Source organism: Camelus bactrianus, chromosome 2, assembly GCF_048773025.1.
Source record: "Camelus bactrianus isolate YW-2024 breed Bactrian camel chromosome 2, ASM4877302v1, whole genome shotgun sequence".
Taxonomy (NCBI): domain Eukaryota; kingdom Metazoa; phylum Chordata; class Mammalia; order Artiodactyla; family Camelidae; genus Camelus; species Camelus bactrianus.
The window spans coordinates 20001315-20028180 of record NC_133540.1 but is presented as its reverse complement, the minus strand read 5'-3'; the positions used below and the strand labels follow the sequence as shown (position 1 = coordinate 20028180).

At 41.9% G+C, this 26866-nt stretch overlaps 1 protein-coding gene across 11 annotated transcripts in view; it reads right to left on the bottom strand.

Moving 5' to 3' along the window:
- The window catches only part of RAPGEF2 (Rap guanine nucleotide exchange factor 2), a 219811-nt gene that overhangs the window by 33609 nt on the left and 159336 nt on the right, over window positions 1-26866 (bottom strand). For 9 of the 11 annotated variants that reach the window (XM_074376793.1, XM_074376734.1, XM_074376744.1 and 6 more), the window contains 3 exons: window positions 14498-14629; window positions 6339-6516; window positions 373-509 (listed from right to left, as the gene is read on the bottom strand). In XM_074376793.1, coding sequence (XP_074232894.1) covers window positions 373-509; window positions 6339-6516; window positions 14498-14629 — 447 coding nt within the window. The remainder of the gene's footprint in view (window positions 1-372; window positions 510-6338; window positions 6517-14497; window positions 14630-26866) is intronic. The other 2 variants (XM_074376751.1, XM_074376755.1) reach the window with 1 other exon arrangement.

Here is a 26866-nt window from a genome sequence, read left to right as displayed (position 1 = left end):
CTCTCCTCGTGACTCAGGACAACTCGAGGAAGAAATTCCTTCTGTTCCCCCCAAACACATGAAAACAAGATAGAATGATCGCCAATTGAGAGCATCATTTTGCTTTGACAAGAGGCATTCTATTTTGAACTTTTAAGTCACAAAGTCTGAAAAGCTTATGCCTCCCAATATTTCTATCCATATCATATGAAACACTGCAAGTGCTGGGAGATAACACGAGGGATTCGGAATACTGGACCCAACGACGAGTGTATTGTAACTCTTGAACTATGCAAACTTGTTGCCTCCCGTTGCTTCTGAAGGGGGAAGCCTGAGGTCTGGCTTTCTGTTCACGCGCTGTATGGGGGTCCCTACGGGGAAGGCTGCCCGCACCTCTTCGCCGTCATTGAGAACGATGGTCCCCGCTCTCTCCACCACCGCGAACACCATCACGGCGCACAGCTCCCGTCTCACCGACATGGTCATGTTGGCAAAAGCGGGCAGCTGGTGCATGAATTCCAAGAGTTGTTCTGAAAAGCAAGAGACGTGCGTTAAAATTACAACTGTTTTAAAAAACAGGTGTCGGCAGAGAACACTCTAGGCTTGTTTCTTCTTAGAGGCCCTACGATCCTGCCTAGTCAGCCGTACAGTGACTTTGAGCATCTTTAGCACAAGCTGAATGCCCTGCAGTAATACGGAGAATTCTGCCACGGTGGAGAGGGTGACGTTTCCAGGCCAATCCAAGAGCCCCAGGACACACTGTACCTCAAATTCTAACGGGAATGAAGAAATTCATAAACGTCGAGTGGGGAATCTCTATCGAAAGTGAGCTGTGATCTGACTAAGGCTTATTAAGGGATGAAATGATGGGCAGAAATGAAACAGAGCTCTGCGACTTCTCCAAAAAGTCAGGAGGTCTGGTCCAGCGTCTTCTGGGCGACTAACTGGGTACCTGAAACAGACAGCAGAAACAGCCACCTGGACTCCCCTGGGACTTGGAAACCAGGCAATATTTTCTATGGCACAGACAAATCTGGAAAAATTAAGCAATTATAAAATTTACAGCCTGACATGGTAAGTGCAAATGAAAATTGTTCTCTTAATTCTCATCCAGCAGATTGGCAAAAAGAAGGTCTGACCATCGCCCCACTGGCGATGCGGTGGAGAAACGGCGTCTGCTCTGGTCCAGTTCCAGCGGCTGTTTGGATGGGTGACTTCAGTCTTCCCAAGCCCTGTGGTATCTATTCTTTTTTTTTTTTTTTGAGGGGGAGTCTTAAGGTCTGTCTGTCTATCTATTTATTTATTTATCACTAGTTAGTTTTTTTTTTTTTTTTAACGGAGGTACTGAGGATTGAACCCACGACCTCATGCACGCACATGCTCTATTACTGAGCCATACCCTCCCCTGCTGTGGTCTCTGTTCTTGATTTTCTCTATTGTTCGGGAGCTTTCCTACGTACTTCCTAAGTTCTTTCCCGACCCCTCACCATGGCTCTGTGCGATGCGTGGTTTCTTTCTCATTCCCCAGGGAGGAAACCGAGGCTGAAGGTCATCTAATTAGGAGGCGGCAGGGCCAGGATTCAGAACTGCCTGCCCCCAGAGCTCACGCTGGGCATTATGGGTGGTGGCCAGAGCGCAGGGTGCGTGTCAGACAGCATCCAAATACTTGTATTTCTTGGGGAAGGCCGATACGTTTCCCCGAGGCATGCTTTTCTCATCTGTAAAAGCATCACACGACGCCCACCTTCACTGGGCAGCTCTGAGGATCAAATGCGATCCATGTGATAAAGTCCTTCTCGCAGAGGAAACGCTTGACAAATGAGAACTGCTGGCTGGTACTGTCACTACTGTCCTATTCATGGTGTCATTCAAACTTCCGGCTAAGTAAAAATTCCAACTACGCTTTTTCTTGCCCCCACATAAGGAAACTGTCCCTATGCATGCTGCTTCTATCTGTGAGGATTTAGTGACAAATTTCATGTTAGTGGATATAGTTTGCTCCTTGCAAAAAAAACAACGTATAATACAAAGATGTATTCCGTGAAAACATGACATTTCCACAAGGTCAGACTAGGTGGTTTTTGCTGGCCCAGCGTGGTAATGTCTGCTCTGGTGAGACCCTACGTCATCCCCCGTGTGTAAGACTCTCATTACCCGGGGTGGCTTTGGTAACCAGGAGGACAACAATGCTAAGTGGTACCCAGGGAGCGGGTCCAACAAGACAGAGTTCTTCAGCCTGACCTCGACTGGCGTGTCAGGAAATCAATTCGCTGCTGCAACCAGCATTTTTAAAAAGGAAGCAGCAAGAGAAAGTACATCACTTACAGGAAGGATTCGTTCTCGTTAGTGAAACTTTTATTTCTGGAATGAGCAGACGGGCTCGCGTCATGCCATAAAAATCTCTCTCTACCTGAGGGCAGCGATAAAGCAGTTTTGAAAGCCACTGCAGGAGATGCCCCGTACAGCTACACATGGGACGTGGGACTCGTTCCTTTACAGATGCCCGGCCTTTCACTATGAAACAGAGAGGCCAATGGACACATCGTGGTCCTCGGACTGGGGCATCGGTCGGTTCTGCTCTCACTGGCCTCAGTTTTCTTTCACCATCAGCCCCACCTCCACCATGAGGTATTAAAACACTAGGTACAAGCCACACAGTTTATTTTTTCCTCTCCTAGTAAGAGCTGAAGGTCCTTGGACAAGCAAAGATGTATGCTCGTAAGAAAGACATGAGAGCAGAAAAATAATTGTCAGAAATGTTTCCGGTTTAACATACTATTACATTAAGACAATAATAAAAGTCAAATTACCGCCACAGATGACTGGAGAATATAAAGTATAAAACGTATTCACTAATACCGTGACCTGAAGGGCTCGCACAGACATCTGTCTTGCTTTTTGTCAGTCTCCTAATCCCTCAGTGGGTCATGAAATCAATTTGTGATATATGACTAGTGACTAACGTTAAAGAAATACAACAGGATAGGCAATGTCTGTGCATCAAATAAGGATAAAGAACAAAGGACACAGAGGAGATGTGATAACAGTAAATCTACAAAATTCTCCAGCCTCGATTGAAAAACTAAAAATAATCAATCGCCTAACCAGACAGCATCCAAGGGTTTTAAAAACTCTTAGAGATTCAAAAATGGTACCACTGGTTCTGTGATCACTTCTTTTCCATTTTTTTTTTTTATCACACTGGAGGATTACAGCAATTTAAAAAATAAAGAATATCTATCACCAATCTTTTAAAAAAATTATAAACACAAAATGGAAGCATTTGACGGTAGGGGCTCAACATAACCCTGGTGAGGCCGCAGGAGCGTGTGGAGTGGAAGCCGAGACACTCCGGGGCCAAGAGGCCAGAGGCTGGAGGAGGATGAGACAGTTCCCAGGACGTGTGGAGCGAAGGGGCCGCGACTGGGAACTACTCTATGCTGTACTGCTTGGAAGAATCTGTTTGAGTAACACATGAATATGATTTGTCTTACTTCCATAGGGAAGAAACATCCCTGTTTATGAAAAATGTAAGACATTAAAAAAAAACCCTTTTTCTCTTGTCATGTAACACAAAGAAAAGCCAAATAATCAACCTACAGACAACAGACGCTTTAGCCAATTCAGAAAATGATCTTACTTGCTTTGGTTTAATTTATGTAAGAAGTAATTAATATTGTAAAGTTTTTTTTTTGTTTTTTTTTTTTTTTTTTTAGAAAATCTGTAGATTCTGTGTGTGTGAGGTATACTAAGCAGGAAAGAAAAAAGGAATCCTTTGAAAGGGGTCCAAGCAGTTCTCTGCCTTAAAACAAAAATATTAAATTCATAACCATTCAGTAATTGAAGACTTTGTCACAAGTTACCGAGCAAAAATAAATGATGCCCGTTTTCTCAAAATACGGAAACAAAGGCACACCCAAGAATCTATGGGAACCCAAAAGGAAGTTTGTTAATTCCTGCAGTTTTAAAAATAGGATTAAAGAGGAGCAATTTCATTTAAACTAAACTTAAAACACACCACCCCATCGCTTGGGGAGAGGAAGGAGGTTTGGCAGGCAGGCACCTGGACAAAGCATCAATCCCACAGATGTTCGTCGTTCATATGAAAGGTGTCTGTATTAACCAAGTGCAGGAGGGTGAGTTAGACGTAACAAGAGAAAAGGCAGACAAGGTAAACGTTCTCACATGTGGCTGTGCTCTGAGGAGACAGAACACGGGATCTCCCCCAGACCTCGTGCGGGCCAGGCAACATCATGAGGCCTTAGCTGTACTGACACCGATTCACCGTTTTAAATAAAAGTATATTTGACAGGGCCAAGCATCTGAATCATCACTGCTTACCAGTGAGCTGGCACTCAAGTGTAAGCAGTGCACTCAGAGATTTTATCAACAACCACACACACACACACACACCAGCTTGGTATTCATTTGCAGGACTCAGCATAGCTCTTGCTTTCTAGAAATTCTGGGAGAGAAAACTTCTCAGATACGAAGGGAAAGCCTTAAATTTCCAGGAATGACATGCTACCTATTTTTTTAATGATCATAATTGTCTTCCATAACTATACTAAAGGGAGCATATTCGAAAAGGATAACTTCCACATCAAGCTGTTCATAAACAATGTTCAATCTAACTTTTAAAAGAGCCTGAGAGCAAGGATTCTGGGTTAAGAGGGCCAAATGAACACACTTCCGATGTCACTGTCTCTTTAAAAATTACAATAAAAAGATTTTTAAAAAGAAGTAGTCAGGGACAAAGAGAGGGAAATAAATTTTGGACAGTGGAGATCAGAGGAATGTGTGGATTCAGACACAAGAAGGCTCAACCCCATGTCTTCAGGGGTAAAACAGAACCACTTCACTTTATGCTGCAAAATCCTTAAAAGACATGTGAACTAACTACCAGCCCCTTCGTAACAGGGAGTGGAGGCAATGCAGAAGGACGTGGGCTAAAGTTGGGGGGGAACGCTGGTTACTAGTGCCCGAAGCCATACCAATTTATCAATTTCTTCCTAGCACAGAGTTTTTAAAAAAATGTGTCATGTGGATCTAATAAAAGGATATTGGGGGAAGAAGCATAGTAATATTATTCATAACAGCATAAGTAGAAATAAGCAAAATGTCCATCAGTCAGTTCATGGATAAGTGAATTGTGGTATAACTACATAATGAAGTATTATTTGACAATAAAAATTAACAAAGTACCAAAAAAAGAAAAAAAGAAAAAGAAAAGAAAGTCAGGGAAGTCAGGGGTGGGTATTTGAGAAGCAGTTCCATCCATCCCTCATTCCAACCGGAATCTAGGGGTTAGCCATTGGCGAAGGGATGCAGAACAGGTGTCTGCACTGGGGGAGGCAGGCCCCACTTCTCCCTTCATTCAGGTCTGCGCTCCTAAAAAGGCATCACACCAACCCGTCCTTCCTCAGACAGCCTCCTGGTCAGTGCCCTCCCGGTCACACACCCTGAGTCCCCATCATAGCCTTCAGACCTGCAGCGGGACAAGACCAGGACCTCCCCTGCTTCTTTCCCACTGAGCCACCAGGACCCAGAAACCCTGAGTCCACAGACTGAATGGGTACGGCCCCGGAACAGGCATCTGTAAGTAGTCAGCGACGCCTACAAGGGCGTCCATGGTGGCTTAGATCTCTAAGCCAAGGTCTGGGTTTTCATCTTTGACTCCCTCGCGTGCGGAGAGCTGAAGTGGCACAGGTGTCCCCTCACACAGAACGAGGTGTCTGGGCTCGCTCCAAGCACAAGCAACTGGTCGCCCACACATACTGATGCCCACAGGGTCCTGCACCTGACCCAGGAGATCCAGTTCCCCGAATTCCTCTCAAGTAGACACTGGCCCAGGGAGAGCTGGGGGAATGGCGGAGCAGACAGCCCGGCTCGGGCAGGGGTGGCTGAGATCTGGACCGGCTGCGGAAGCAAAGCTTTTACAGGACAATCTACCAGCTGCCTCTCGACCAGTGTTTACATGAAGAAGAACTTCCTAGTTCACTAGGAATGGTGCTCCCAAGAAAATTAAAAGAAGAACCATTGTTTGGAAGACGACTTTTATTTTATTTTTTGTCATAATGTAAGCTAGCAAAGGGCTCATGTGGAAGGGTTTTATTAAGCAGCTGTATTATTTGTAGACTCTTGAAGGTACTGATTGAGTAAAATGAATCTTTTTTTAAGTTTTTTCAACAAATGCCAAGGGAAGTTTTTAAATGAATGACCCCTTAAAGCCTACAAACCCGGGCTCTATGATATCAGATGACTTTCCCTCTGTGTATTTTTTTTTCCTTTTTAAAAAGCTGTATTAATATGCATTTACTCTGAATTGCTCTGGGATGCATTTTCGCACCCATACTTACCAATGTCGTCATCCGTCCTGTCAATGGGGTCCTTCTCCAGGCAGTCCCTCACAATGTCCCTGCTCATCAGTGGGTCCGAGGCCCTCTCGATGTCCTCTTCATCGTCATCGTCCTCAGAGTCCACAGCGGTCTCTGGCAACCCACTCAGGTCCATATCACCAGCCTCACTTTCCGTGGCCTGGAGACAGACCGAAAATTGATAGATTGATGGACAGAGAGAGATACACAGACAAATAAACATACTGTGTCAAGTACACCTTTTGGACCCAAAAGAAATAAAAACAAGTCTAGTTCAAAATATCAAACCTCTTACTATATTAATTTTTCCTTAACTATGTTACACGTATTCAGTAGTAACAGATCTTTCTGTGCTAGGCACTACATAAAAGAATGATGGCAACAACATATAAGTGATTTTACCTCTTACTGAATTTTTAGTTAGGATTAATAATTCTCTCTCAATAATTTTGACTTCTTATCTGAGCTGTTTGAAACATAGCAAAATAAGAAAAAGATAAGTCTTTGTTTTCACTCCATTTTTCAAAGAGAATGGCTTAAGCTAAGAGCTTAAGGGTGACAGTTAATTTGGAACAATTTCTTCCCCAGGAGAATAGGTGCAGATTTATTAATGCCAAGAAGACCGAACCACTTCTCTGTCATTAGATGGTCTGTATGAAAAAGTGAATCCCAAATCACAGGTAACTTGATAAATATGCAAACAAAACATTTAGTCTGATGATCACAATGTCTACTCTCCAACTATAAACTGCCAAAGGTGTGAAAGACCCTACACTCCGAGTGGTGACGCAGTCTTTCTCCCCATTCATTCCTCAACATGGCTGATGGTGTCACCGGTCAAACTCCAAGTCATCAAGATACACCTGAATCTCTTCTCAGTCACGAGAGTCACACATTTCAAAACGGTGTCTCCTGTCGGGCTCTCTCAAGCCTGGAACAGCTATCCCCGTCGGTTATTCTGCAGCCTTTGTGATTATTATCTCAACAATCGCATGCCTGTATCGCACTGGCCTTACTGGACTTTGTGTGCCGAGCATTCATTAACTGCTTAAGTGCAGTAAGAACGGGTGCGATTAAATATCAACTATATTGATCTTGAACATCACAGACATGTTTTTCCAGATAAAATACTGACCTCTTAGGAAGACTTCATGATAAAACTATTAACTTTGTCAAAAACATAACATTTACCAACTTCAAGTAGCTCATAGCTCATATGATCTTCAAAGACAATAAACAAATCTATTTTTAAGAACAGGCAAACACTGATTAAAATAAATAAAACTGTAAATATAAAATGTTGAACCTGACAGTAATAAGCCAACACCAAATACAACATGCCAGGAGCTGCTGTAAGTGGCTTCTGTGTAGTAACTCATTTCATCCTTAAAACAATCCTACGAAGTAAGTGCCCTTATTAACTTTTGTTATTCTGCAAACATCCAGGTGAAGAGAGATTATTTTTCCACGATTGTGCTCCTGGTAACTGTGGAATTGAGAATGGAACCAGGAGTTCTGGCCCCAGACTCAGAACTACAAGTACTCTGTCTCTTTATATAATAGACACTTAATACACGCATCCTCCTAGAGGATCTATACTCTGTCTATAATTCAGTTTAAGTCAACGTTTACAGAAGAAATTGTATTATTTTTGTATCAACAAAGCTTCACCTTTCTAAAGTCTTGGTTTACATTACAGAACACGCTATTTAAGCCTACATTTTGAAGCAACACAAGCATCAGTTAATTATTTCTACAGTTTAACAACTAGAATTATAATCACACTTCGTTTTTTTAGGTACAACGTCCTGAACTGAAATACACGCATCATAAGAAAAACCTACGGGGAAGATAACTGAAGACAGAATAGGTGGAAGGGGACAGCTTAACCTCTGCGGAAGCTGTGTCCACAGTGGCCTTCGTGGACGACTGACGGCCCGGACCACGGCCAGCGCTGCTGCACGTGGGAGAGAGGTGAGGCTTAGCTCGGCAGCACACCCCTAATTCGGACTGTCTCTGGATTCTAGCATGAAACTGAAAACAGAACTGGATGTGATCTGGTCAGCCAAGGCCACAGTCAGAGAAACCAGGCCAACACTGCTGGTGTCACCGCCTTATTTCCAAAGCCTAAAAATGTGACCATTGGGTCAGGCTTGCTATGATCACATCTCACCCCAGTTGCACTTTAACATTGACGATTATTAGTCATCACCTTACATTTTCAAATATACACTCAGTTCTCTCTTCACACATTCTGTAGTATTACCCTGAAGTGAGGAAGCATTGTGGAAGATGGAAATTAAAACAAAAACTCTTCTAAATAAAGTTATATAACCTAAGGTTTTTCTTTAATTCTTAAACATCTAACATATGGCAAGAGATGACAGATATATTTTATACCACTCCAAAGAAATCATTACTATCACTTAAATGAATTATATTTACGTCTTAAATAGAATCAAGATTTTCAAATGTGAGTTGGATTAATCTTTCCAAAACTGAACTCTCCACTCTATTTGTGTAAATAATCATTAATTGTTTTCTATTTCTGTAATGTGGACTCCATTCTTTAAGAAACAAATAATCTTCAAAATAACATTCACTAAACATTCATTTAAAATAAATACCCATTTCATTTTAAAATATATGGAATTCCTTTAAATAATGCATTTTAAAAATTGATTTATTTTTTAGGAATTGACTTTTTCATAATCCCACTGTCTGATGAACAGTGAGACACGTGGAGACTGAGTGGAGTCAAAAGGTTTAATGACCCCGACTGGTCTACAGGAAGAGAGCGCTAAACCCGAGTGCCTGGAACGTGGGAGTCACTGAATTTGCGTCTGCTGGATGAACAGACAAACCAGAGGTCAGCAGTTCAGGTCTCTGCTCCAGCATTCACTGTGTGACTTTAACCAAGTTGTTGGAACTCTGCAAACCCAGTGTTATCCTCAGGAAACCGGAGGTTACACCTTGCCATCCCTAGGGCTGTTCTTGGGTCAAACAAGGGAAAAGAAAGCCAGTGACAGCCTATACCAAAAGTCCCTTCTGCGGGGGACACATTTTCATCTCAGTGCCTGCACACCTTTCCCTCTCCCCACCCCAGCAATGAGCCTCACACACAATTTATACTGGCAGAATTTGTCCAAAAAACCCAAACTCTGTTAAATATCCCAACCCCTGACAAAATGTAAAAATTTCTCTCAGGCTAACTGCACCTGTTAAAATCTGGCTAAATGGCTCACACAGTAATTATAAAAATGGTGAGTGAGCCAGCACGGAGTGACTACCATGTACCTAGCTCTACACCTGATGCTTATAATAGGTGATAATTAATCTTCATATCAATTCAGCACATCAGGATTGTTACCACTTTTCAGATGAGAAAACACGGGAACATTAGACACATTGTTCAGTGTAAACAAAACAAAACCGAGTAATTGTACCAGGGCTCAAGATCAGGTCTGACCAACACAAACTACTGAATACTTGCACTCTAATATTTCACCCAGTTTTCTAAAGCCTGTCTTCATGAAGAAAATAGCTAAAATATAATAAAGCAATAAAATGTTTTCTGCTTCGCTAAGTCACAAAACATAAAATGTTAAAAAATTTATATCTGCATATAAACATAAACAAAATGCCTGAAATTTTCCAGCTTCCTCCAAATGACAGTATTGCTAAGATTAATGCCAGTCTTTAAACCCTTTTATTCTAAGTAAAGATACGCACACATTTTATATTTAAAACGTATCTGATTATATTGGTCTTGGGAGCAAAAATAAAGCCACTTAGGCCAATAGCTCCTGTCCTAAATTAATGACTCTTCCACATGGATAACAGAACAGATTTAGGTGCACATTATAGTTAAATAGTAATATTCTCAAAAAAAAAACAACTCTCGTAATATTCTGAGATCAGTGCTGAAAGCTCTGTGATTTACTCAAATCAAAAGGGGCTCTATGAAAACAGTTCTTAAAACCAGTTTTATTTTGCATTTTTAAGGGATATGAAGTAAATGAAGAAACAGAAGAAATATTAAATGCCACAAAGCTCTAGTGAAGTTATTGAAGTAAAATAAAAACATCGTAACTACTATGCATTTATCATTAAGTACTTAAAAATCACTCATGAAAACCTTTTTGCGTATTAAATATCAAACACCCACGCCTATCCCCATGGTCAGGAGGGTTGCTTAATAAATATTCATGATGGAAATACATTTATGTAGAAAGTATGAAAACATATTTGGAAATAAGTACAACGCTTGCAGTAAGCTCTGTTTGTGTATCATAATTTATGCTGTTCCTAATCTTACACTAGGAATGTTTTTTTTTTTTATTTCAATATAGGAGATACATATATATGCCTAAAAGAACAATCCTTTAAAGCTCTTAATGTAAACTGTTAGGTTTCTTTCCAAAAACTACCATCCTAACAGGTGTAAGAATGTCCATCTATAATCATTTATTATAAGGAACTAAGTCAGTGCTAATTTAATAGGAAAAGCAGTTTCATATTAAATCCTCATACACTCGATTACTAATGTCATAAGTATTTTCTTTAGGGCATAGACATTTGCAGGTTCTCGCCTGCAAACTACCTACTCTTGTCCTTTGAATACTATTATGTTGTGAGCTGAGTATTTTTCTTATTAATTTGCATAAGTGAAACTATTCTGACTTTAAATCTTTGTCTCAATTGATCTTCTAATTTATTAAAAGTTTTGATCAGTCATTATGCCACTAAGAAATTGCTAACTCTTTGGTTTATCTGGAATTTAATCTTAATTATAATACAAACAAGGATATTAAAATTACTCCCCTACCCTGAAGACCATGTACCGACTAACCCATCGCTGCACGGACTCGTGAGGTTCCCTTTATTATGTGCTACATCCTTATGTGTGGGTTTCGTTTTGCTTGAACCCTCTGTTCTAGTGATCTGTCCATTTTTGTACAATTATTTCCAGTCCACCTCAGTCACTGCTCTGATCGTCACTCCATGTGACCAGGACCTTATCATGGCTTGAAACGGCATGGTCTCCTGTCACCTGCTTAGGCACTCACTCTGCCTTCTGTCACCAATAACCTCCTATTTCTCAGCCTGCTTCCACTGCCTCCCAAGGAGGCCCTTTTTAAAACAAGCACGATCCTCAGTCTTCCAGATTCTCCGTCCTGTGGCTTGCCCTCACACTTCCAGCTTGTGGTCCCTAGTCCAATGGTGCCGTCACCTTCACTGGACACACCTTTCCGAATGCCTACGACTTCCTGGCCCTGCTCCAGGCTCCAGACAAGACAGATCAGTGCCCTGTCTTCCTGAAGCTGCCACTCCAGGAGGCAGGTATGGCGACTTAGCAAAAGTAATCATCATTTTGGTTAAAGTCTAAGGAAAAGACTAGCCAGGAAAGGATCCAAACTGTAGGAGAGAACCTGCTTTTCAGAGGGCAGTAAGTAAAGAAGTCTCTGAGAAGACAGTCCTTGAGAACGAAGTCACACGAGGGTCAAATGAGGAGAGGACATTCCTGACAGAAGGTCTGCAAATGCAGAGTGTGGCATGTCGCTCAAGCCTTCCTTGCACTACACTCTAACGAGGCTGCAGTCCTGGAGAAACCAAACCTCTGCTTTCTCTGCCCTTACCGCACCAGGCGGTGGGAAATCACTCCGCATTCAAGGGCACCAACCTGGCTGAGCCTTTAACGCTCTGGTCAGTTTGCTCTCCTCCTCTCTGAAACTATTCTCTCCTTAAACGTTCCCACCTGCCAACCCTCTCACTCTGAACGGAGGACTCAGACACGCCAGACAGAAACTCCCTCAACCCCAAACTCCCCGCTCCAAGCCCACCATGACCTGTCCCTAGTAACGCAGAGGAGGTTTCTTCCTGAAAGCTAGTGATTCCACTCCACTCTTGAATTCCCTTCCCAGCCTCTCTGAAACATTATTCTGTCCTCTTCTCTCCTGCACACAGCATTTGATTTCAACCTCTCTGTGCCCATCTTGGGAGCATTTATACTCGGCTCCAACCTGACAGCTTTCTCCCCAGTCAGAACCATGCAAAGATTAAAGGGTTGCCTTGGGGAGACAGCTGCCCATCACTGGGATGTTCAAGAATAAACTGGATGCTCGAGTGAAAGGAAAGTGGTAGAGGGTTCGGAGACAAGACTGGTCCCTGAACCAGTTGCACCTGTCAGATTTCTTCTCACCTGAGAGTTTCTGATTTAAAGACAACAGACACGGTCTACTGAGGATTTCCATGTTGTCTGATAGAATCAGAAACTAAATCTTTGGATACATCTATGGATCTTTCCCTAGGAAGGATATAAATTTAACAGGCTACACGCCTGTCGTCAAGTTTGAAATGAATAGCCTTGACACGCAAGTAAAATGGATCACAATACACAGGGGTCCTCTTTTCCAAGATAAAGTCAGACTGCAGGCTGCACTCTCCAATCCAGTCAGAGTGACGTGGAGTTCTCACCACAGTCTGCATCCTCAGATGTGGTGGCTGGGGACCGCAGAGGTACCACCAGGAATCTCCCCATGACCTTACCCCAACCTACCCAAGGGAGTGACACAGAGCCCAAGTCCCCGCAGGATCAGCCTCGATCAATTCTGTAGACAACCTACTCCACTCCTATCACATAAATTTACCTTTTGCAGTTCCATTCAGGCTTGCATTATACTTGGAGAAAGCAGTGGTAACTGCTCCGACCTCGAGCTGTGTTTCTGTGACAGATCTTTAAAATGTATAATCATCTCAAAGAGTAGAAGACAAAGGGTCCATCGTGATGTTTCAAGTAACGTAAGCTAAAGCAGAGCTTCTACTTACACTGTCCTTTGTTCTGTTGCAAGGGACACTCCTGAGTAAATGTGTGAAAGAGTCAACTTCTAAAAAATAGGCATTTCGAGGGCTTGGAGGAGAGCAGTTTTACCCTGATCCACCGCCTTCTCTCCTCAACGTTTGAAAATTGGATTACTTCCTGTACATTTAAGTACAAGTTAACACTTAATGCATCAAAGTAGAAATTTGAAAGGTTACTTTAAAGAGTCAAATAATTATATTTCTTATTGCAAAATAATAAAAAAAGTTCTTAATTAGCCAAGAAGCTGCAGATAATTGCTTTGTGGCTACCAATTCTCAGTCAGCGACCTTTCAACAACACTCCTGGAGTACAGAAAAGTGTGTGCCTAATGCACCCTTAAGAGAAAATTAATTTTCTAAGATCTACTAAATTTAGGGCTTGAACAGGTATGTTTCGCCCTGATGGTATTCTGATTGTTTAGTTGCTTTTAGTAATGTTTTCTAAAAAATAGAAAGTTGGCACTGTTTGAATACATCAATGACCCTGAAACACTACAGTGTTTCTAAAGAAAGGTTTTTATGGCCAGCTCGTAGCACAATTCCTAAGAAGAACAGAATTATACTTTGTAAAGTATGATGTTCTTTTTGGTTGAAACCATCCAAAACCCCATATTAGCTTATATACTGACTCCCCAGGACTTTTTTCTGCATATTTTAGTCACTTTTCCTAATTTTTATTTTCTAAGTGAATGAACTATTCCTTAACAATTAAAATTATTTTGCTTTTAAAGCATTTTTGAAATCCCATAGTTCTGGTTTCTTTTCTATCCATCAGTATCCTAAGAATTTATTTTAAACATATAACTCAACCTATAGGCAAGAAAAATAATTCAACGAGCCAATCTTAATAATCTCTTCCTTTTTAAGACTTTAGTAAGAAAAGCTTATTATAAAAGCATAATTCAGAAGTTTTCCCCTAAAATTTTAGTCAAGAAAGAGTCGTACACCTAGTATGGCTACAGTCAAATTAATAAAATATTTGGAGTCAAGGGAAATATTCCCATTGTAGCTACTCTATTTAAAATTCTTATGACGGGTGACAGCAGATGCAAACACAATTAGACAGTTGTTCTAATTTAATTTAGGAAGTTCTATTTCCTAAAACGAGCATACAGTGTACTGTATGCCTGGGCGAAGCACGAACACTAGCACTTTGTGTACACGTACGCACATGTAATATACGCACATGTATTTACTCTATACATCCTATCAATGAAGAATCACGGAACCGCTTAGGACACAGGAAAACGAAGCAAGTGACGAGGAAAACACCTTCTTACCTGGTAGATGTCAGAAAGGCTGCTGCTTCCGGAGTCACTGGTGATACTACATCCTGAGTGGCTGGAAGAGACGTGGGTCACCTGCGGGTGAAGACTATCAGTGAGGTGCAGCTTTGTGAAGTCTGCAGGGAGCTAGGGAAGGAGGAGGGAAAGCTAAGGTCACCACTGAGTCAACAAGTCCACGACGACACTGAAAAACCCCAGCAGGCTCCACCCCACACCATTTAGCCAAAAGTACTGGCAGGAAAGTTCCTTCATTTTTGAAGTTCACAGTGCCTGAATAGTGTCCTGTTTCCCAAGAATCACCAAATAAAACTTTTAAAGTTTATGGGAATTCGATGAGCCTCAAATAATACGAGATTCAGGGTTTAGACAGGTGGGTTTGGTAGTTCAGAGTAACTTAGGTGAGCACTTTTGGGTGAATCCAATGAGCTACAACTTTAAATTAGACCCCAAGGAGCAAATGAGCCCACTACTACTTGTTTGGCAGCACAAACGCAACTTGGTGGCAAGAGACAGCTTCGGTCAGAAACACATCTGAGATTCATCTACGCCCAAATGATGTTTAAAGGTTAAAAAAAAGTAAGCGTCTTAGAACTGACGAAGGGTACTGTTACACAGGCAATGATGCAAGCTCTACGGAGAAAGAGAGACAAGCGCGCCCTCAGAGCACTCAGGATGCAGGAGGTCACGGACAGGGTTTGCCTGTCTACACAGGCATGTAAACATCACTGTTCCACTTGCTCATGTTTCAACTCCAGGTAAAAAAGCGTCTATTAAGCAGATTCACTGAACGTACCTCCAGTCTCTACCACTCCCCACACAGAGCAGAGAAGACGCATTGGAAAGGAAATATTCCTACGTTCGCCCATGAAGAAAATATTTATTGAGCCCTTTCCTTCTTACTCCCTGCTAGTCAGTGAATGAGATGAGATGCTAAGAAAACACTGCCCCGAAGAATCTTACACTCTGATTCAAAGCTGTTATCCATTCTTCTGAATTAAAAAAAGGGCACTATTTATCTATAATATCACACACACGACTGGCCAATAATAAACATGACATTTCAAAACACATGCTAACAGACACCATGCAACACTGATAACACCCCTCCTTCCTGCCGGCATTCAGATTCCGTCTGGCTGTTGAACACTAACAAAATAAAACTGAAGTAAGAGTTGGTCTTATTAATATTCCCTTCTCTCCTCTGACAACCTCATCCCTTCTCCCCTTCCAGTAACAAGATGTCACCTCACAGTTTAAATTGTCTCACAAGGGAGGTGACTCAGGCTGATGACACAGACCAATGGGTCTGATACCTCAGGGTTCCAAATAAGGAGGTAAAACGTATTTATAACCACAGCCCTTCAGACCTGACTCAATAAATAAATTATGATATTCAATGGTATTTAATACAGTCTGTACAGTGCAATACTTATTAACATCATGGGAGACAAAGTACACAAAGAAAAGATGTAAACATAAATTTATTAGGGGGCATATGATCAGTCGCCAAATAAATGTAAAGGAACGCATGTTGGAGGAGCTCAGAGAAGTGAGGCGTTCATTGAAATGTGTGAAATCATGGCAAAAATCATGTAGCTCTCACTATGAATTTAACTGATAATTGAAGATGCTGTGAAACAGATAAAATTGGGAAAACAGCAATTTCCCTGCGAAGGAGTAGAAAAGCGAAAGCCTCCAAACTAAGAATTTATATATTTTTATTCACAACGTAGAATAGTGAAAAGTTTGCAGGATTTCTTCAGGAACGATTTGAAGACAAGTTTGCCGAGTTATATTAATGACTGTGACTTTATGGGTAGTTGACTGATAGAGATCAAATATTAAAATAATGTGTTCGGAGCCAGGATAACTGTCCTTCACCATCTCAGCTATGTTTCCATTTAATGCAGTCAACTCACTGCAGAAGGCAAAGGAGGAAGCATTACTCCCGGCTCAGAGATTTCCAAGCGCATCCATCGATACATCACGTAATTACGGAACGTAAGCTGATTCCTACTACCGTTTATAGACCTGAGGTTGACGTGTGCCACACAGTGCGACTTTTAAAAATTAACGTCGATATGCCAAACAAAGGTGTATCTAGCTAATGAATTTTCACTCACTGGCCAATTATTTACTCAAAGCGCATAGGACACGCTTCTCTTCAGCGTCCACCAGCTGGTCGTCTTTCCCGACTACATTTACTGTGTGGAAGCATTAGGCGCCTTCAGGCTCCAAATCTAACAGAAGAGATGCGGGTCCAGCCTTCACAGTCCACGGCTACTCATCTACGCTCACTCACAGCCACAGGGAGCGGAATTCCAGGGCTTCGTTAGGCTAACAACCACAAAGACTGTCTACAGAGAAAAGAGGAAGTATTTCCACTCTAAAGAATTCAGTTCTATTGGATGAACACTGATTACCTACTCTGTCATACACCGTTAGGGACACGAGGCACCAGGCTGAAGACGACACTCCCAATTCCAAGTGTGACTCCTGCAAACCAAATGGTCACTGAAACAGACGCGGTGCGCAACAGAGAAGTCAAACATCCTTTTTTAAACACGGCTTGTTAGCTCCCCTCCACCACCCGTAACTCTTTGTAGAACAGAATGAAATCATGTTATATTAAACTGAGGGTTAACACACATAAAATTTAGCCTTAACTATTTCTTTCTTTTAGAACAGACGCCACGCTTGAGATGCTTTCCCATAGGTTGGGATGGCAGCCCCGTGACTGACAGGACTCATCAGCTGAAGTTCCACAACTGGAGAAGCTGTGGGTGCTGTTTCCAGAAAGGAAGAGCCTGAAAAGCGCAGTGCGGTCCAGCTTCACTCTGCACACTGGGGACCTGAGCCTGGCCTTGGGAAATGGTCCTTCGGAGGCAAAGGAGCCAGATGGGAACTGGGAGTCAGGGAGCAAACACAGGTGCAGGCACCACGCGTACGCCTGGGGGCAGAGGGAGAACGGAACCCGCGGGGACAGTGACTCACTGTCTGAGTGGAATATACCAAACAGGGGCACAGCCCGACAACGACTACAGATTCACGCATTCCAAGCTTTTCCAGGCTTCATCCAGTGCCTACTTAAATTGCTATCAGTATACTATTTAATTGTGTTTCAGAGTAAAATAGGGCTGTGAATTACCTTGTGACTTTAGCCACTCTTTAGAACAGAAAATACTATATGATATCACTTACATGTGGAACCTAAAAAAAGGAGAAACAGAAACAGACTCTTAGACATAGAGAACAAACTTGTGATTACCAAGGGGAAAGGGGGGTGGGAGGGAATAAACTGGGAGTTAGAGATTTGCAGACATTAATGGACATATATAGAATAAACAACAAGTTCATGCTATATAGCTCAGGGAACTATATTTGATATCTTGTAGTAACTTATGGTGAAAAAGAATGTGAAAACAAATGTATGTATGTTCATGTATGCCTGAAGCATTGTGCTGTACACCAGAAATTGACACAACATGTTAAACTGACTACACGTCAGTAAAATATATACACACACACACACACACACACAAAAATAGAACAGAAATTCTTTTCAGAAAATAAGAAAAGTTTTTGAAGTTGGGACTACACATAGTAGTTACCTGATTAGCTGAAATAATTAAAATTAAATAAAATTTAAATAAAATGAAATAATTAAAGGGGAAATTAATACATTTTATACATTTTGATCTTAATACCAACATATTTAACAGTAATTCACTACGAACACAATTCAAAGGAATCTCTTATATTTTTCTTTGTATCAATTAAATGCCTTTATTTTAACATTTGATTATATGAATGTATTACTGCTCAAATTTTTCCTGGATCAGGCAACCTATATTCCTAAAAATATGGTTCTTGATTGTGGCAGTGGTTTCACTGGTGTATACACATCTATCAAAATTCATGAAATTGTACCTCTGAAATATGTGTAGTTTACTGTACAGGGATCATATCACAATAAAGGTGTTAAAAACTGTGGCACTTGTGAATCACAACTGTAGTCAACTACTGTCAGGCAAATGACTGAACCATAATTTAGTCATGAAACTGCCCATCACATAAGAAACCACAAGGGTAATATGTGTTTCAATCAGATTCTTAAACACATAAAGTAAGCATAACCTTAGTATTAATCTTAGTTTTGTAAAACCTGCGTGCCACTGGTACAAAAGCTTGTTTTGTTTCCTTTTCTGGGAGAAGCAGGGATGCTACAGCGATTAGCTGCAAGTCAGATACACTGCAGAAGCCTTAAGGCTCACATGTGAGCATATCGCGTATGTGACAGTCTTTGATTTATTAATTAACCTAGTGATTGGCATCTATGAAACGGCCAGCTAGTACATGAGCTCTGTTTGGACCTAAATGCAGCGAGTGGCTGTCCTGAAGGCTCTGACACCACTACAGCAGTGAATACTCTGCTGAGTTGGTAAAAAGTCCCTGAGAGCGGTGACAGCGCAGCAGGGACCAGGGTGCTGCCTCGCATCCCGTTCCTTCTCTCCCCAAGAAACCTCTGGTTCACTCTTCCAGCCCTACGGGAGAGCGTCGCCGTCCTACTGGCCGTGTACCCGAAACGCAGGGGAATTTCACGTTCCACGATGCACCATCAGCATCGGAGGGTCGCTGAGAAATCCAGCAGTTAAGACAAAAGAGCACTGCCACCATTACGGACATTTATCTAACCGAAAATTTTCCCAATAAACCCTAGAATCACTTTATTTCAAGACACAGATACAACGGAGCACGCAAGGCCTGGGGTGACCATGGGCACCTATCCAACCCTCCCCGCGGCGTATCCTGAGTAACAACACTACCTGAGAATCACACCTTGTGCCTGGACACCAGCTCCATAGTAAGATGTGTCATTAAGAATGGACCCAAAAGAGCACGGGTTTCCCGAGACCGTCACTGGAGTTCCCTGAGTGTTCCCCACGCTCAGGTTTTCCAGGTCTGCAAGGAGGAGCCGGAATATCACTGGACACAGTCCCCGTTCTTCTCTGAGGTGTTAGTGAGAATACAGTCCCCCGTAGTTTCCACCCATCCATCATTTACCAAAAACCTGTGTTGTGAGGATTAAATGAGCGACTGGGCAGAGAGCACCCAGGGAGGGCCTGGCACACAGAAACCAGCGGGCAAGTGCGTCAACCCGAAATCACCGTGCGCGGACTCCGTGGAAGGCATAGAGTCTTCCAGCTCTAGGCTCCTGCCGGGATCTAAGGCTCCACGCCAGCGGGTCACTGAGCTGCTCCCAGAAGGGCCGTGGTGGCCAAGGCCATCTCACCCACGTTAGAGCTCAAGATGTGTTTTAAAAGCAAGTCACACTTTCTCCCTCCCTGCATGTACACACACGTGCACACACACACACACACGTGCACATACACACCCCTCGTTTTTCTTTTACTGAAACTGATCTTTTCTGATACCACTGGTTCTCACCTGCTCTGACCGGTTTCCACATAGAGCTTGAATAGGCAGGAATATGACTTAGTAGCTCTTTTTAAAGACCACTTTATAATACGGCCAACGCTGATTTCTCTAAAGCATAGTATTTCTTTAAGAACACCAGAAAAAGTAAGCATGTGGACCCCTGAGTATTACTCAGCAGAAGTAATTTGTCCTTATACCCACTGAAGACATGGTCTAGATTAGGACTCACCCTTGAATCTTTCCTCCATCAGTATTGCACAAAGCACGGAGAAAGACTTCTGCACAGTATGCAGTTTCTTTTGTTTATGTATACATATACATTTAAAGGCAAGAAACAAAGTTTCCGCCAAAGTGTCATGAGAGAATAATTTAATAAACTGATAGATCTAATAATATTTCTCATTAAAAGGCCTGGAGATGTTTTAAACATCGGAATGACTATGCTTTATAGGAACAGTTCTACAAAAATTGGCTTTATATCTACGGGAGAAACCTGCCTAAAATTAACAATTTGTAAGAACTTCACATTCCCCCAGTTTCCTGCCAGGCTCAGAGGACATAAGCCTCTCAGACATATATGGAGTTATCTCCTGTTCAACTTCCTCTAAGTCAAGTGACCTTGAGCAAGCTGAGCAACTTCTGTGTACCTGAGTTTCTTCTGTAAAATGAACATAACACAGTCCAGTGACTAAGTGAAGTAACTTGTGGGATCCACCTTGCAGACGTCTCTCCCTTTTCGTCCCCTCTGCCATTTTTCTAGGTAAGGTCTTCACTCTCCCAGGTTAGACAGTTTCTAAATTCAATGGGGAAAAAACCGTAACTAACACTTTTGACACTGTCATACCTAACACTACCATTCCAGTAGTTTACTTACTACATACATTCCCCCTAAAGTCTATGGGTTACATATTAAATAAATCATTTATTTACATGGAAGAGCTCACTGCTTAGAGTACTGCACTAAATTTTTCAAAGTAAATGACCTCGTTGTCATGATATGCTTATGGTTCAATTACTCTCTTTTATACACACTCAGATATTCATAGCTAGAATTCTCTCAAAGTGCTAACACTTGGGGAGTCTGTGCTTTTGTATGCCTAGCTGTACTGTGTGTGACTGTAAAAGCTTCCACATCAGTCCTGTATTTGGCCAGGACAGGTACTGCCAACAGGTGCGCTTCAACTGCAAACCAACACTCCTGCCACCCTGAGCGCACTGCCCCCTGGAGGGCACTCTGAACAGAACACCTCCACACGGGCTTTAAAATACTGTTCTGGAGGGAGGTGTAACACAGAGGATCTGACATTAAGATACAGCTTATATACATTAACATTTCAGGGGGTGAGTGTAGCTCAGTGGTAGAGTGTGTGCTTAGCATGCAGGAGGTCCTGGGTTCAATCCCCAGTACCTCCATTAAAATAAATACACAAATAAATAAAACTAATTATCTCCCCCCTCCAAAAAAACAAACAAGTAAAACAAAATTACATTAAATTAAAAAAAAGAACAATTTAAAAAATCTGACATGCTTCCTGCCTAAACAGAAACCTTTTTATGTTAGAACTAGCTTCTGAAATGCAGCGAGCTAGCCCTCTCCCCAGGGCCAGAAGGCCACCCTCACGGGTTTTAGGGCTGGTAACACAGGAATGAATCATCAACTTCACTGGCTACGGTTACATAAATTACCATCTGTCTAAAGTTTCATTCCTACATTTATACAATAGGGATATTCTGAACCCAAATAGAATACCTAGGACCCCTGCTGAGGAAAATAAAACTAAGTTACCTGAAAGGCTGTCAGTCACATGACTGATGTTTTCAAGCAAATACTTTCCAAAAGCCTTTTCTCTTGGCTGTTGAAAGAAAGCTCAAATGAACTTCAAAACAGAAAAGCAGAATCCCTTAGGATGATGAGAAAGTGTAGGATCTGACTTAAACATCGTATGTTCCAAAATGCAAGGCTGTGCCCCATTTTTCTCCAGGAGAGGCAAGGGTAAGACCCCTGGCCACCAGCTACCACGTGCCAAGCCTGGGCTAAGCACCTGCAGGTACACTAGCTCATTTAATTCTTACCAGCATCTTAAGAAGTAGTATTACTACGAACGTGTTAGATCGGAGGAAACTAAGACACGGGAAAGTGAAGTGATTTGCACCAAGATCACATAGTGAAAGGTGGCCGGGTGCCAGGCCCTGGACCTCACACATGCAAGCATTAAACTTTAGTGTATTTATTAATCTATTAGTTGACTTGAAAACACTCATGGATATTGATGAAATGCCCAAATGGCTGCTTATATCAATTTATTAATATAATTTCTTGTACAAATTTCAAAATCAGGTAGAAAAATCGTACTTTGAAATCATTCTTCACCCTTTCTTTCATAATACAAATTTACTAAAACTTCACATCTGCATCTCCAGTATCAACGATTCTGACACCACGACACCGCTTTCTGAGTCATCCCTCCTAAATTGCTTGAGATTCACCACATTTCTGAATCTACATGTGATATACTGGGCAGCATTACTGAGGCCCGTTTTTCATTTGTCTTGCAGGGTCTTAATGAAAACCATTGACTATAAGCTCTTCTTTAAAATGTTATAGTAATATCCAGTGTTTGCAATTTTCAGGTCGCATAGCCAAGAATCATCATTAAATCCATGTCAAACATAAAACTTCTTTAACTCCTTTCTTTATACCAGGCTCACCACCCGACCCTTACGGCATTCGAAGCCTGCATTGTTTGATGTCATTTCTGTCTTATGTTCCTTATCAAAGAGTACTTTTTCCGAGGGGGAAAAAAAGGTAATATAAATTGAGAGAGAACCTTATGATACAAGAAACAAAAGCAACTCCTTCTCTGGTAGTTAATTCTGGCAGAGCAAAATCTTGTCTGATATAGTAACACCCCTGACATTTGACAATCAGAAACAAAGTATGCACACACAGACACACACACAGTTAGTTATAATACAACCTCATCAACTAATTTCATCAGCTTAAGAAAGGACACCTGGCACAGAGCAACAGTTCTATAATACATACCAGAACCACTAAAAGTCTGTCATCTGAAAGATAGCTGCATTTTTTTCAAAATGGAAATCTTTATCTGGGACCTAAAATAAAACAAACTAACTTTCCATAGAAATACTGAGATAGTTGATTAATTATCATGTATATATCACCAATACACCAATATACTAATTACCCTGTATATATCACATGTATGTCCTGTTGTCTGCTACGAAACACAGCTTTATGACGGTCTGCAAGTCACATCCATCGCATCCTCACTCCAAACACACACAGATGCCCAGCATATAATCCCGTTTCCTGTTCAGGTATTTGCAACAATCAGTAACCACTGATCTGCAAAGCACACCTTCCTCTGAGGGATTTCAACAACAAAAAAATTTCTAGATCATTCAGTCCAAAATATTTTCAATAAAATAGATGGCAACTGGTGGCACCGAGTCGGGTGACTGACTGGAGAGTCATCTCCTGGGCAGCACGCCACCTATGCAAACCCCAGCCCCTCTGGACGTATTCCATTCACGCTGGTAGTAAGTACTGCCCTGGCTGGGGGCACTGCTCTGTAACCGGCAGAGCCCTGAGTATCTGACGCCCGTTGGCTCCAAGACTCATCAGGAGCCCGGATTTGCTGCTGAAGCTCAGACAGCTCAAGCGGCTTGTCCAAAGGCCCAGGCAGGCGGCGCGAAAACTTGTAACTTTTTCCTTTGGATCCTGACTCTAGAAATCTCTTACCTTCAACCCAATCTTGACACCTATCTTCTCCCTTATTGGAACAGGAAACACCATAAGAAGCTACACCAATACAACCATAGCTTCATTTTCTAGTACAAAAACCAACCCAATAAGTACACTTACAGCAAAATTTGTGATTATCCATATAGAATACTGCTCATGTTCTACTTGAGTTCTCATGTTTTCCAGGACAGAGGGGGATCGCTGCCCTGGAAGTGGCTGTCCCCAGAGAGGGGGGCCACTGGTAAGACCAGAAGACGGTTCCTGGGACCAATTAGACAACAATGGTGATGAGCTCCTGCGGGACTGTGAGCGGCTGCCCCGGCTGCCCGGAGGCCCCCACGAGCACGGGGTCAGGGAAACAAGTGCTCCAGGCCAAGGAAAAAGGTTCCTACTGGATCCACGGATGAGCCTGGGCTGCCTTATTTTTCAACAAAAATAAATAGCTGGTTTGGCCAGAAAGCCTCTCTTGGAATTAAAATCATCACCCCACAAGTTGTTTTTGTTAAGCCACCTACATTCAAACACAAATGAGCTTGGGTCTCTTTACAATCAAATACCATAAAATGGCCAAGACGGGCAAGCTATTCACAAACGTCCTCCTCTTCCAGGGAGTACGGCTGGACCACACTTCCCGACTCCCCTCACAGTCACATTTTTGTGCTGTAAACTGTGCCAGTACAACCAAGCTCCAGCCTTCGGAGTAAGAGCAAACAGAAGTGATGTACGGCGCGTCCACCCCTACTTACTACACCTCCTGCACACCTGCCATGCTCTCCCCCTGCATCGAGAGTCTCTGTTGGAAGACAAGACAAGCTTTGCACTGAAGGTTACACAACTCAGCCACACAGCGGAGGGGCCGGGATCCCTGAATCACTGCTTAGATGGGAACTGTCCTCAGGGACCAAGAGTACTTGCTTCAGATTTTATGCAAAAGAGAAATAAACCTCTACTGTGTTGGAACCATCATGTTTTGTTTGGCTTGGTACCATGACTAGCATGATCTTCACTCAGACAAATACAAATACTGTGATCATCTTTGTGACCTCTTTGTGAAAAATCGTCCACAGTGGAATTCCGAATTCCTGAGGGAGAAGTTGGGAGGGCTCTGATAACATCCTGACCGCGCAGGACTGTGTGCAGTTCGCATAAAGCAAACATCAGAGCTCCGTGACTTATTCAGGCAAATGCGTGTTGCGAACGCACGTGATGCCGGGATGCCAGGCACCGCTCCCAGCTTCTAGGGCAGCAGTACATTAAGATGAAGTCCCTGCTTGCGGGGGTCTTACAACTCATGAGCGGAGACAAGTAATACAAGAATAGTGAAGGAAACTGTCAAACAGTGATAAAGAACTGCATTCAGCAAAGATTAAGAGAGACTGATGTGACAGAGTGACTGCATAGTCAGGAAAGATCTAAGATGCAATAATGAGATGAGAAAACGGTCTCATACTCTGTTAACACCTGAAGGGATAGTTCCAATCACACCATTTTACTAGGTACAAACACACACACACACACACACACACACACACACACCTTCTACACAAACACATATATACACACATACTTTATATAACACATACATTTCATACATTTATAAAGTATATGTTATATTTATGTTTTGTCTTTGTGTCAAACCGAGGCAAGTCTAGCACATCACGAAGCCAAAGGAATACGATGACTAAACATTTTATGAAAAAAAATCACTGGGCTCTTTGTACAACCTCAAGACAAAACCAGCTAAGAAGCACAGTGCCCTTATGAAGCAAAGACAGTAGAAAATAAATCTGGATTTGTTCAGTGCCCTGTGGGCTGGAGAGCTCGGATATCTACCCATATTTCAAGATGCAAATATTACATGATGGGAATATAAGGCTTCCAAAGTAAGTATTTGTTCTCTAAAAGTACCGCCTAAGAGTTTAAATGGAAAATTAAGTCTAGAAACCACCTACTGAGTCAATTGATTTTGAGGACTCAAGAAGTCATTGAGTAGACTGATTGCTTGGGAAAAAATACTTGTATTGAAATTTATGCTGTACTGTTCTGAAAAACAGAAAGTAATGAAACTTTATCTCCCCAAGAAGAAACTTGGATGCACTCAAAATCCTTGCTTCCATAGACTTCCTGCCCTAGCGTCTGTGCGTGAGGGTAGGAAGCTGGGGGTAGGGAGGCGAGGCCGTCACACAAATGGGAACGCGTCACGCAGAGGGAAGCAGTTTGAAGCAGTAGCAGCCTTCCTACACTGGTGGTGGGAATGTAGTTTGGTGCAGCCACTATGGAGGACAGTATGGAGGCTCCTTAAAAAACTAAAAATAAACTTACCATGTGATCAGCAATCCCACTCCTGGGCATATACCCGGAGAAAAATAAAACTCAAAGACACATGCCCCTCAGTGTTCATAGCAGCACTGTTTACAATAGCCAAGATATAGAAACAACCCAAATATCCATCAATAGGTGACTGGATAAAGAAGCCGTGGTGTATTTATACAATGGAATACTACTCAGCCATAAAAAAGAATAAAATAATGCCATTTGCAGCAACATGAATGGACCTGAAAATCGTCATTTTAAGTGAAATAAGCCAGAAAGAGAAAGAAAAATACCATATGATATCACCTACATGTGGAACCTAAATAAATAAATAAATAAATAAATAAATAAATAAATAGGACACAAATGAACTACTTATTATTTATAACTTAGATGATTGATTTCTTGAATATGTGTAAGCACAATTTGACTGTCCTTTATGATTGGATTATTGCATTCTTGTTGATTCTTATTTTGTGGTTGGCTACATTCCTTTGATAACTATGTAAGTTTAAAAAGCTAAAGCTCTATCTGTTCTTAGAAACAGTGATCAGTACACATTGTAAACTAAAAAAATGTGCAGTATATTGTATATATGTATTTACATGCAATATAACATATATGTCCAGTCAAACTGTTAAATTCTACCTAATAAAAGTGAAAAAAAAAGAAAAGAAATGAATAGGATAAAGGATACAGAGGGTGGAAGGTTTCATTGCCAAGACGTCATCTGAGTAAAGACCTCAAGGGAGCGAATGCGTCTACCCTGCAGGTGCACACAAGGAAACCGGCACTGCACGTTCAAGGACATTGAGGGCAAAGGTCAAAGGCACGGCGGCCTT